This window comes from Talpa occidentalis, unplaced genomic scaffold (assembly GCF_014898055.3).
Source record: "Talpa occidentalis isolate TD23 unplaced genomic scaffold, MPIMG_talOcc4v2.1 talOcc4.6, whole genome shotgun sequence".
Taxonomy (NCBI): domain Eukaryota; kingdom Metazoa; phylum Chordata; class Mammalia; order Eulipotyphla; family Talpidae; genus Talpa; species Talpa occidentalis.
In genome coordinates this window covers 66,113,040-66,126,609 of record NW_023604972.1, presented here as the reverse complement: position 1 = coordinate 66,126,609, position 13,570 = coordinate 66,113,040, and the positions used below count along the sequence as shown (strand labels likewise).

Below are 13,570 nucleotides of genomic sequence, written 5' to 3'. Positions count from 1 at the left end.
TGTGTGTGTGTGTGTGCACGCGCGCACAGTTGATTGTCATTCATTACAATCAGTGGGTTATTACCAGCTTTTCCAAAGAACAATTTAAGTATTGCAAAAATCTTTCTCTTTCAGCACTGCTCATTAACACTGCTATTCTTTATTCATGTATATAAATTGGTGATGATCATATGGGTTTTTAAATAATGCTCATTTTTTCATCCCAGAAAGGGGTTTTTGTTCTTTTTTTTCTTTTTCTTTTAATAAGTTACAATAAATATCCCATTCATCACTTCATTGGTGTTGGCTTTTGGATATTAAAGTCATAATTTTGTTTCTAAACTCATTTGGCCCACAGGTGGAAATGGTGTATTCATTGTTGTCAATGCTTGGTACTCATGATAAGGATGATATGTCGCGAACTTTGCTAGCTATGTCTAGCTCCCAAGACAGCTGTATATCCATGCGACAGTCTGGATGTCTTCCTCTCCTCATCCAGCTTTTACATGGCAATGACAAAGACTCTGTGTTGTTGGGAAATTCCCGGGGCAGTAAAGAGGCTCGGGCCAGGGCCAGTGCAGCACTCCACAACATCATTCACTCACAGCCTGATGACAAGAGAGGCAGGCGTGAAATCCGAGTCCTTCATCTTTTGGAACAGATACGAGCATACTGTGAAACCTGTTGGGAGTGGCAGGAAGCCCATGAACAAGGCATGGACCAGGACAAAAATCCAAGTATGTTCCCTATAGTGTACATCCTAGTGCATGGTACAAAGCAAACGTAAGTTTTTTTTTTAAAAAAAGCTTTTTTTAGTTGGTATGTAATCTTTATGAATAGGGAGAGGACATTTACATTCACCATCTATACTACAAACATAGTTTAAAGCTAAGGTTTATATTTCCCTAGAAAAAATAGCAAAGGAAAATGTTCTGTGCACTGCTATGCCAAAAAAAAGAACAGGAATCAAGAGATACTTAGTCATAGCATAGTAGCTCTAGAAAGATCTTAAGCAACTATGTTGCCTATCTCTGGTTTTATAGATTAAGCTCAAGAAAGGGACTTGATGTAAAATCTTCAGCTATTAGTGACTAAGCTATAATTTTTTATATTTGCATATTGCTCTACTCAGCTGTTAATATGGAGCTATTAAATCTGTTTAATCCTCACAACAACCTTGTGAAGTAGGAAGGGAAGGTATTATCATCTCCATTTTACAGATGAAGAAATTGAGGCTCAGAAAAACTAAAAGACTTGCCTGGAGCCTCAGTTAGTAAGTGGTGGAGCCAGGAAGAGGCCAGATCTTCTGACTCTCAACCAAGTGCTCTTCCTACTACACCATCCTGCTCGAGACTTTGGGCCCCACTGGCTGGGGTTGATCAACCACCCAGCTCTTTGCTCAGGGAGAGACCCCTGAGCACCAACTCCTCTCCCTCATGAGAAGGGAACATGGGAATTGGGCCTCTTGGGGGCATGACTTACTTCATTCGTGTAGCAAGAACCAAAAGCAGTAAGTATATAAGGTAAGGCCTTCCTTTCACCTATAATAACACACACAGACACATATACATACATGTACCCACACACAGGACAAAGGTCTGTTTTATTCAACCTGTTGATTTAAGAGCAGGAGGGATGATGGTGAGAACATTATCTATGAGAAGTCTTAGCAGATTTTTTTTTAAACTTAGGTATAAAGGTGTTTATTTATCTAAAATCAGAAAGCTTTCAAGATAAGAAAAAAGCTATCTGTCCTAGGGATGGGGAAAACTAATAAATGGCGGAACATAATTTTTCTAGATTGTTTTCTTTGACTCTCCACATTATGTGATGACTTAACTATTTTGCCCTTGATACCTGTTCTCAAAAAGTTAAATAGAATAAGTTAATGTAATTACTGCTGAAAAATAGGCTTTTTAAATTTTATTTCAAGTAATGAGCTTTGAAACTTTGTCCATAGTATTAAATATAGAGGTACATTTTCTTGGACTAAGTAATTAGTCATCTGAGTTATAGCATAAACCTTTTAGAAACTTACTCTAACAGACTTGGTCAAGGGCAATAAAAAGTAAACATTTTTCCGCACCAAAAAATGCCCTTTACTCATTTTCTCTTCCATGTTTGTATATTTATTCATCTATTCAGCAAATATTTGTTAATTTGCTAAACTACTATGCATCAGTAAGCACTGTATTTTTAAAGTGTGAGGCACATCATTGCTTTTGAGAAAATAAAGCATTATGGTTTATGTTCATTTTATTTTTCAGTGCCAGCACCTGTTGAACATCAGATCTGCCCTGCTGTGTGTGTTCTCATGAAGCTTTCCTTTGATGAAGAACATAGACATGCAATGAATGAACTTGGTAAGACAAATATTTCTCATTGCCATGGAGGAACACTGAAAATTTTTCACCTTTGGTGAACTGGGATATAAAGCCATGATTTCTATTCCCAGCTGCTTCCTATTCCATGTGGGAAATGTTTATGCTCTGGTTTGCAGAGGAAATAAGGGCCTAAATAACCATAACTGCTACCGTGTGATAAACTAACTTGAATTTTCAAAATCTTAACCAAATACTGGAAAAACTACTTCAAGGGCTGCCACTTCTTGTCCCAATTGCCAAGGTAGACCCTCCATGACACTTGACAAGGAGGATAATTTAAAATATTTTGAAATGTAGAGCTACTTACTGTACTTGAAATCAGTAATTTCTTCTCAAAGCTACTGATTCCTCCAGAAGGAATTATTAATATTTTCATTTATCTTTGTGGTTATCAATGCTTTACTGCATTTTCACGATAAGCAGCGTGTTATCTTTGAAACTGCTTAATATAGAAAAAATTATAGTCTAATTGAAGTTAGAAATAGGCCATTAATTTTGGAAGGATTACTATTTTCAGTATGTGTTATCACATACTCTGAAGCTTATGTAACTTGTATTTGTGGACCCCATTTTTCATGTAATGGTTTTTCTTTGATTTCTAGGTTCATTTTGCTCATATGGTATTTATAAATTGCAGCATCCTGAGCCATCTCATGTGAACTGGATCTCTCTAGTCATGCCACAAGCAAGAACCATACACTGAGTTCCCATCTCAGTGTAGCTGTGCCCTTGCTTTTTGTGCTATTTATGTTACATTACATTCTAGCCCGTGTGTTGCATTCCTAGTGCCCTCATCATTGTCATTCATCATTTATCTTAAAAGTGGCAAACTCATGAAACTCTTACAGAATCTGAACACCAAAAATGAGTGTTGTCTCCTGTAGCACCATCACTTTTGGACACTATGTTACTTTCTGATACCAGCTGCCTTTCTTCCCTAGGGCCCTAGCAATTGTACCACTTACTCTTTCCTCCCATACCCCCCCCCAGCCTCCTATAGAATTGAGTATAATCTTTGGAGTTCTCCCTTCAATGCAATTTTAGCATATGTGGAAATTTTAAGTTTTCTATAAATGCCAGTAAAAACATGGGAACAGGATAAAAATAATGAATAAGCAAGAAAATTATTCCAATTTTAAGCTATTGAAAGGTTTTTCTGTGAATGTCCCTTTGTTCCAATGTACTACAGATTAGGAATGACACATTAATCATCTGAATTTCAAAATAAAACCTAGACTCAGTATTTGTTCCTCTTCCTTCTTCAGGTAGGAAGGCTACCCTGGGCATTTCATCACAGGAGCTAGGGCAGGGGCTTTCAGGTGAGGAGCAGGATGGGGCCTCTGGGGGTGTGACTGCTGGGGACATAGACACAAGGGATTACTTTCTTCTCACCCCTAGCCTCTGAATTTCCACTGGAGCAAAAGAATGATCAAAGTTGATGGATTGTGAGGAGATAGACTAAGATAGCATAAGGAATCTGAGAGTGAGGGATAAAGAGAAAAGTCCCAAGTAGATGACAGGAAGTTCCTAAACCCAGTCAGCTGGACTGCCATTTTTACATACAAGAAGATTCTATGGATATCAGGATCATTTAAGTTTGCACCTGTTAGCATTGTTTTAGACTGTAATATCAATGATAGGTATATTCAGTACTTCCCAGTTCTGTCCCAGAAACTATGCTAAACCCTAGATTCAAAAATGATTGTGACATGGTCCTCATGAACTCCTGGTTTGTTTGCATTAGTGTTTCCCAAACCAGATCTTAATGATCACCGAAGACACTTCTCACACCATGTAGATTCTCTGGCCTTCTAAAAGGCTTTGTAAAACAGACTTTCCAACAGAGAAACCTAGGATTAATTAGTGGCTCCAGTAATTTTTAATGATCAGGAAGATTTATGAAATAGCAACCTGAGGAATATTGATGTTGGGTCCCTATTATTTATCTTAGAATGAAGTATTTTAGGCTAATGGTGACTATACCAAGTAAAAGAAAAATATGCCTTTTAAAATTGTCATCTATTATCTTTTTTGATAAGTGTGAATTAGGATTCTGTTGAATGTCACCTGAAACAGTTAAAGAACTCTACTCTCTGTCAGGATGTAAGCTACCAATATTGGATAGTACTTGATCCATATAGACCACTATTTCCTAATACAGGCACCAACAAAAATGCAAAAGGGCCTGCTTATCATCTTGCATTCATTACCTTAAATATCCTAATTTTTTCATAGGGCAACCTGTTTTTTGTTCTAGCAAACCTGAATTTGTGTCATATTTTTGTGGGTCCGTTTACAGTTTAATATACAAATTCTGTTATTTGCCTTAAAATTCACTGAAATCTTTTCCATTTGTTGAAATCATAAAGACCCCCCTCTTAACCTGATATTCCAAATTTTATTTAATGTTTTTTTCATTAGCCATGTCTTTCATGATTTTGTTGATATTGACTATGTCCTTTAATCTTTATTTTCACAATCAAGTCCTAAAATTTTCAGTTTTTCCATATAACAGTACTCAACTCTTTGATCACTTAGTGCCTTCTTGAGTTGTTCTTGAAATCATTATATCTTTCTCAAGAAAGTATCACAGATACTGCTCTACCAGGCAGGATTTTGCATAGTATATTTTGTTTTGGTATTGATGTGCTTAACATTTCGATGATCTAATCAGTATATAGGGGTACTGTTCAAATCAAGAATGGCTCGCCATGTCAATTTCTTGGCTCAAAACTCAGCTCTTTTACTGAATTTTTCTCCTTTGCTGAAGTGTTAATTGGTGGAATTCCTTGAAGTTTGTCCTAGGTCCTCTTCCTCTCTCTAACCAGTATCCTCCACCTATGACTTCACTTACAGTGTTTTTCAGATTTACATCTCTATCTAACTTCTCACTCCTGAATTTTAGACACATTATCAGACTGCTCATCTGACATCTTCACTTAGATGGTTTTGCAGACATCTCTAACTCAGATAGCACAAACTGAATTTATCTCCTCCAGTCCCATATTTTACTCTTCAGGATTCCTTTTCTCAGAAAATGTCATTCCTGCCAATCTGTTTGCTCAAGCCAGAATATTGTAAACAATCCTTGATTCTGTCCTTACTCCCACATCTAGTAACTGAGTGCTTTAATTCTCCTTCTTAAATATATCGCAAATCACTGCTGTTCTTTTGACATTTCACTTAAAAGTTTCTAAGATGTCATCATCATCTCTCCTATTTTTCAGTACTTTGTCTTCCCACTTCCAATATTTTGCAGCCTTAGCAATTCATTTGGAACACACATCTAATTATTCCATCCCTAAATCCTTAGTGTGGCACATCAATTCTTGTATGATCTGGCCTATTTGTGTAAGTTCGTCGCATGCATCACGTGACCTTGTACTATCTATTTCAAGTCTAGGGACCCTTGCACATGCTATATCATATGCCTAAAATGCTTCTTTATTCTTCCTGTTCCTCCGTTTAGATACTCATTCATCCTTTAACTTAAACATATTTCCTCAGCCTTTTCCTTGATTCCCCAGCTCTTAGTTAAGTCTACTTGCTGTCTTGCCCTGTGCTTCTACAAAGTCTGCCATGATTAAGTTAGTTATTTAATGTTGATCCTTGCTTTAATCTAGAAACTCCATTAAGACAGTGATCATATTTTGTTCACTGGCTATATATTTTTCCACCATCATGGATGCATAGAGGAAAATTTTCTAAATATGGTTTGGGTTTTCCTTAAATTAATTTTCACTTATCTACATTCAAATATATCAGTCATTTTTGCTAGTCATAAAACTTTGTTTCAACTGAAGTTAAATCCCTGGCCTAGAATTCTTGATACAAGATAGAATTTTGTCTGTTTCGCAAACATAGATTTCTCTACACACTGATACTTCTTAATCATTTACAAAAATACTAAATGTAGAGATTCCTTTTCAAATTTATAACCTATTTAATTTACAGTATCCAACAGTTGTTTTTTTATATTCATCCTCCTTTTCTCTGTGTTACCTACTTTGCTGTGATAAAACAGTATGTCCAGTCCCATGATGACTAATGTTGATAAATGAATATTTTTAATAGCCTCTATATGCATTTTTTTGTCCACACCCTTACCATTTCACTTCACCTTTTGGTTTATTTGTTTATTTATGTTGTCGTTATCCTTCCTTTTATGTCTTTCCTTATTTCTCTTCATTTTCTTCCTTGTTTCCTAGTGTTCACCACTGTAGGCTTTGTTAACACTGGATAACCTTTGTTAAGCATATCCAATGGAATCATGAGGAAAGAAAACATTAAATAGTTTGTATTTGACACTAGTGAATATCAACAAAAAGTAATAAATTTTTAGAAACATAAGTAGTTTTACAGAACTTAGTAACAATTTGAACACAACTCTTTTTCATAAAAATGAAAGATTTTCTTCATGACATTTCACTTAGAAGTTTCAGTATTCCTAAGAATAATTAGTTAGGACACAGTGTGTGACAGTGAGGAGTGTAAAGTCCCCATGATAAAAATAAGTTCTCCTTTCCTAAGGAAGGAACTGGAGGGTGGAGATATTAGCAGAAAATTAAATAGTTGTCAGTTCTACTATACAAATATATTACACAAAAGTCCTGTGTAACAGTCTTTGTAGTTTGTAATTCTAAAGACAATTTTAAACACTATGTTGTCATTCTTTGAGATATTTTTCATTAATTTTTAAGTTATAAACTTGGTACCAATTTGTTGTGCTTTAGATTATTATCTTTTTCCTCTTGCCCTTTTCAAATTTAGGGGGACTACAGGCCATTGCAGAATTATTGCAAGTAGACTGTGAAATGTATGGGCTTACTAATGACCACTACAGTATTACATTAAGACGATATGCTGGAATGGCTTTGACAAACTTGACTTTTGGAGATGTAGCCAACAAGGTATGTTTGACAAGGTTCATTTTTTATGAATTATTTTACTTTAATACAAACTACTTTTTACTGATTTTCTTATTATTACTCTTCTTTAAATACTGACTGATAAAAACCTGTACTTTACATCCCACTCCATGTCATTATTCATTTGTTTGTCTCGTGCCTAGTAAACAAAGGCAAAAGATGCAACACGCTGGTGGACTTATGCAGTCACATTTAAAACATTGGTCTTAGGAATGAGAGCAAAAGTATGAAAATTGCACACATATTGGTCCCATCCAAATAAGAGACTAAAAAATCCTTTGTTTCTCATTTCTTATAGTTTATTCACTTCCCCTGCCCCCCAGTTAGCCAAAAGATAACAAAGGATTAGGAAGGTATTTGTCTTTCATTTATTTAATAATCTAGTTCTAGATTTTTTATGGCTAAATACAACCAGTATGATTAAAATGAGTCTATTAAAACTACATTTGAAGTTCGAGTCAAAAATAAAACACAGTTTCATATTGCCTTGTTTTTTGACCTCTGTACATATTTAATTTTACAGGCTACATTATGCTCAATGAAAGGCTGTATGAGAGCACTTGTGGCCCAACTGAAATCTGAAAGTGAGGACCTACAGCAGGTACTGCCTAGAATTTCAGCTGTTTTTCTTAAATATTAGCAGTTAATATTCTGAATAAGATTAATTTAAGCTGTGGTTCAGTACTTAGTTTCTCCTGTTTAAACTACGGTTACATTAACACCAGAATAATAGAAAATATTTAAACTGTAGCAATTCCTTTTGACTCTATATTAGCATTTAGGAAGAATTTCTCTATTAACAGCTTTCTATTCTTATCTCTTTGATTAAAGAGCAACTAGTATAAAACAGTTCATATACAAATTATTCTAAAATTGACTCATTTGCAGGTTATTGCAAGTGTTTTGAGGAATTTGTCTTGGCGAGCAGATGTAAATAGTAAAAAGACACTGCGTGAAGTTGGAAGTGTGAAAGCATTGATGGAATGTGCTTTGGAAGTTAAAAAGGTACCTTTTGAAACATTTAGTACTACCATAGGAGTTTCATCTTTGACTACTTTATTACTAATTTCTGACCTGTTTACCTGTCAGTCCAAGTGTTGTGAGGAAAAGATCAGGGTGAGGCTGGAGGCACAGGGGTGAAAGAATTCATCAGAAATGAAGTCGAGAACAGAACAGGAAGATTTATTGAAATACACTGCTAAGAGAAGTAGTGGGCGAGCTGGGAGAAGTCTGCGCCCCAAGGAGGATTTGAGGCTCTCTTTTATATTCTGTTTTCATTGGCTTTTGCCGGTTTTCTCCTGTTATCTTCTGGGATGTGTGGTCTCCAGCACTGGCCTTTGACATAGAAGCATGTTCTGGCCTCTGCTTCTGCCTTCCTGGAGCTGGGCTAGTTTTTCTGGTCGTGGTGGTCATGTTACAGGGCAGCCCTGATATAAAACGGGTTGCCTGACTGTGGGTCTTCATCCGCGCGCTTAAAAGGGACTTATTAATACTCCACTGCAGGCACACACAAAAGGTTAATAAAAGGTCTATTTACAAGGGAAGGGGAAATGTGGAAATGTACAACTCAGGGAGGAAAAAAGGGAGATAAAGTCTTAAATGCGTCCTACCCGTTATGCCGACCTGGAATCCCAATGGCACTCTGAGAGCTGGCCACGAGCCAAGAGCCATGAAGCCAAGAGAGAGATGGCCAAGACCCACGTGTCTAGTATTATTGTTTAACTCCACCCTCAGGTCCCAGCAACCCTCCCTTTGGTGATGATGGGATTTGTCATTCCCAATGTCTTCATGACTTTGATCTGGAGTGGGGGTGGAGTCCACAAAGCCTGTATGGATTTAGCTCAGGACATCCTTTACCCCTAACAATCAGTTTTATGGCCTTATCCCCAAGGCAGCCTTATCCATTACCTTATGTATTTCAGCCTCCCAAACCTGCCTGCTAGGTCAGGAGTAGGGGCTCAGTTTTTAACCTTATTCAGTTGTACCCCAACATAAAGGAGTAGGGGCAGATTCATGCCTAGTTGAGAATAAATGTTAACCTCTGTGCTCTTCAAATATTGATCCTCCAAAATCTACAAATTTTGATAGTCATCTTATCAAGAGGTGAGGATTGGGTGAAAAATCACCAAAAAATGATAATTTGTTTACAAGAGGTAATTTAATGTCCAGTGGGATATCTACTTAAGAAACTAAGTTTTGTTGTTTTGGTTTTTTGGTTTTTTTTTTTTTCTTTTTTTTCATTAAACTTGAAATTAGAGAGGGCTAAGCAAATCAGCTTACTAAAGTGCCATGTTTGGTTTGTGAGTTTCTACTTACTGCTTTGGAATGAAGAGACATCACCCCAAAATAGAGAAATAAAAAGGATTTATTAACAGAGGGAATAGAGGTAAGCAATGAATTAGTGAGGGAAGAATTCTACAGAGGCAAGACCACCACAGGCAACACCTCAACCCTTTGAGCTAGGTGGGGGTTGAGGGTGGGGAGGGGTGATAGATAAATTGCCTGCAAGGCCTCCCATTTTTTTGGTGTGTTTGTTTGCAAACCTCTCTACTTCCTTATAATCCTCCCACCCCACCCCACCCCGCCCCCCCACACATAGAAAATCCTGCCATTCTTGCTGGGAGTTGTCCTTCAAGCCAGCAGGTTGTAAGTGGGTGGGTTGGAGAGGGAGGGTAGGGTGGTGGGAAATGGTACCAGCTCACAGGGGCGCCTTACCCCCTGCCAGGGATGCATTCCTGTACAGTTTTAACTAACCCAGGCCTCTTTTCACCCAACCAGTCTCTATAAATTTGCTTACACTTTTTAAATTTTTCCTTCAAAATGTCCTTTTGAAAGACAGCAAAAAGTTTTGGCTTTTAATTATTTATGTATTTTTGATGAATTTTGCCATTGCATCTCTGGAAACCCTGATACCGGAATTGTAGGTTTTCAGGCTTAGTCTCCCAGCCAGGAATGATCCCAGACTGCAGGGGCCAGCGCTGAGCCCCAGCCACTAGACCACCATGGGTTGGTGTTTCATGAAGCCACAGCAGGAACTTCGCAGACACTCAGGCAAGCAAGCAGGAAGAGGCAGGTTTGTTTAGAGAAAGAAAAAGTTTATTGAAGAGAAAAGGAACAGAAATAAAGTGGGACTCCCAGGCCATGAAACCAGGCCAGGGAGGGGCAAGGAAGCCGAAGTGGAGTCGTGTCTCTGTCTCAGAGAATATATACCTTCTTTCTCTAATTATTCTAAAGCTCCACCAGTCTCTTTGTGATTGCTTGGTTCCCAGGTGGCCTCACTGCTCCTTACCTAATAGGTTTGTTTTTCCCCATTTGTTGCATCTTCCCCCTTGTTTGATAGATTTATCTTTATTACCCAGTCTCCCAAATGAGCATCCCTGCATGTCAAGGAAGAGAAAGTCAAACATCAGCTATTGAAGAAAAATAGGCTGGCTCCCACTGATCTCAGTGCTGACCCCTTTCCATCTCCCCCTTGCATAAATATCCCTGCACTCTGTCAAAGGGCAGGACGGTGGTCTTCTATGAGTCTGCTGCCCTCCTCATTTGTCAACAAATTAAACCACTCAGACTCCACCTCCCTTTATTGGCTGAGGGAAACTGAGGCTGGCGTTTGGTAACAATGTTGTTCTTAGTCCTGGGATATTTATTATTCCCAGCGAAATTAGTTACATTCCTCTTGTTGTCCTTATCTCTGGACTAGTCCTTAACTCTCTGAAGGTCCCCACCTGCACTCTCCTTGAGGCTGCCTAATTCTCCCTAACTTGCCCTAGGATTCAACCCCAAGAAAATCAGCTTAAAAATTATTAGAAATCAGAAAAATATTCAACCAAACAATTGATTATAAAGGTAATATTCTAGGTACTTAGGGGCCACATAAAGATACCTTTAAAACCCTACTGTGTTGACAAACAGCAATTACTGTTCCTTGAAAAGAAGATATGTAGATAACCAAAAAATACTTGAAAGTTTATTCAACAACATTAGTCGTCTAGAAAATACAAATTAAAATTATAATGAGATAACATACATATTATTTTAGTTAAAATTTAAAAGACTGATTAAGTGTTATCAAGGATGTGGATCACCTGAAATTCTCGTAGGAATATGAAGTGTTAAATCCATTTTGGATAATGTTTGGCAGTATTTTAAACTTAAACATACACCTACCTCCAGTCCCTTCCTAAATCTTTACTCAAGAGGAACAAAAACTTATGGTTTTGTTCACAGCAATATTATTTGTGATAATCAGAAACACTAATGTCCTTCAGCAGGTAAATGGGCAAACAAATCATGGAATATCTACAATGTAATACTATTCAGCTATTAAAAATTTAACAAATGCAATAATCTACAATGATATAAAACAGATCGGTAGTTACCTGAGTTTGGGATGAATTACAAAGGGAATACTAGGGAATTGGGTGGGGTGTTGGTGACATAAATGTTACCTTGATTAGAATGATAGTTTCATAGGTATGCACATACATGAGAAATGATCAGATTGCACACTTGAACCATTTGCAATTCTCAAGTTAAACCTCAGTAAAGTTACACAAACCAATACCATGCACACTTTAAAACTCCTACTCTCATCTATCTTGTATATTTTTAGAAATACCTGATGTGTCTTTATGTATTATGGGAACTTCTACTGCTGCAGAATAAATAGTTCATGATTTTATAACATCTTAAAGACCTCAGAATTCTACATGTAGACTAGTTGCTACAATTGAGAAAGCTAGATTAAAAGACATATCCTACTGAGAAACATAAAAGAAGACTATAATAAATGGAAAGATATACCCCTGTTCTTATAAAGATAGTGTTTTAAAGATCATTCTCCCTAAATTCATCTATAAATTTTTAATGCAAGCCCAATCTTGGAAAAGGTAGCCCACCAGAAATTTACCCAATTCGGATTTGGACCCACTTGTAGTTAGCAGTATTAGAATTTATTTCCTCTTTTCATGCAATGTAGCAGTCATTATGACCATTCTCTTTTCTCTTTAATTCATCATCTCTTTCTTCTTAGCTTCATTTACTAATAGGGGAATTGGAGTTACCTTCCATAATCATATGTATTACATTTTTAACTTCATTTAGCTGACTTTTTCCACCACACAGTGACCCTTTCCTTCATCTGCGCTCTGTGCCCCAAATACTGTTATTTACTCAAAACTATCAGTTCCTTACTCTTGCTTCTATTCTACTAGCTGTAGAGAAGACTATATGTTTTAACTTATGTATAATCCCAGTATTTTGAAGATGAAAAAATATTTGTTAGTTCTTCTGACCCTACATTGTATCTTTTCTTCCTGTGACAACCAAGACCCTGAGCAAATTACTTTCTCCATTTCTTTGTTTTTTTAAGATTTATTTATTTATGCATACAAGTACTGGGGCCAGAGGTATGGGGGGCTAAGACGATTCACCAGAGACAGATTTGGGGAGCAGAACAGGCGGGTCTACTGAAAAACACTGCTGAGGGGAGCAGCATGTGAGATAGGAGAGGTCTGCTGCGCCATGTGGGTCACCTCCCTGCTCTGAGAGCTGCAGATTGCTTCATAGTGCTGACGCTTAGCCCCTTGCGCCACCAGGGAGGCCCCACTTTCTCCATTTCTTAACTAACATTACCTTCTTCAGTCCTTCCTAATTTTGCTTTCAGCACAACTGTTCTCGTAAATCACAAATTACTAGGTTTTTTTCTTTTCTACTTATACCTTTATTTGACAATTTTTTAACTACGTGCCTTATTGAAACTCTCCTCTTTGTTTTTACCACCTGTATTTCTAACCTCAGATCATTTCTTCTTATTGCCTCTGATTCTAATTATAAAACATTTGCAGCAAAATTCTTGGTCCTCTACATGTAAGATTATAGAAAGCCACTTTTTTTTTTCTTTCTCCCTCACCTATGGACCACTTGCAGTTTTGCTCATTCTTCTAGACTTGCTGTTTTTTCTGTTCTCCTGTTGTTTTCTGTCCCACTGTCACTTCAGTCACACTTTATTTTTTTTTTTTTTTTATAGAGGCATGTTTTTATTTATTTATTTGTTTGTTTGTTCGTTCGTTTTGTTTATACATGCACTGGGTACAGTCAGAAGCGCGGGAGGGTGAGAGAATTCACAGAGCCAGAGCAGGGAGCAGAGCAGGCAGAAGGACCGAAGTACACTGCTGAGGGGAGCAGCGGGCGGCAGGAGAGGTCTGCGCGCCATGTGGGACCCTCCTCCGGTGGCCGGGGAGCAGCCGGGGATCGAACAGGCGCCCCAGAGGTCGCCGG

At 37.5% G+C, this 13,570-nt stretch overlaps 1 protein-coding gene across 11 annotated transcripts in view; it reads left to right on the top strand.

The window, feature by feature from the left end:
- APC (APC regulator of WNT signaling pathway) overlaps positions 1 to 13,570 on the top strand; it is a 182,081-nt gene that overhangs the window by 154,163 nt on the left and 14,348 nt on the right. For 5 of the 11 annotated variants that reach the window (XM_054688099.1, XM_037529859.2, XM_054688098.1 and 2 more), the window contains 6 exons: positions 338 to 716; positions 2,247 to 2,342; positions 3,629 to 3,682; positions 7,134 to 7,273; positions 7,815 to 7,892; positions 8,180 to 8,296. In XM_054688099.1, coding sequence (XP_054544074.1) covers positions 338 to 716; positions 2,247 to 2,342; positions 3,629 to 3,682; positions 7,134 to 7,273; positions 7,815 to 7,892; positions 8,180 to 8,296 — 864 coding nt within the window. The remainder of the gene's footprint in view (positions 1 to 337; positions 717 to 2,246; positions 2,343 to 3,628; positions 3,683 to 7,133; positions 7,274 to 7,814; positions 7,893 to 8,179; positions 8,297 to 13,570) is intronic. The other 6 variants (XM_054688100.1, XM_054688101.1, XM_037529865.2 and 3 more) reach the window with 3 other exon arrangements.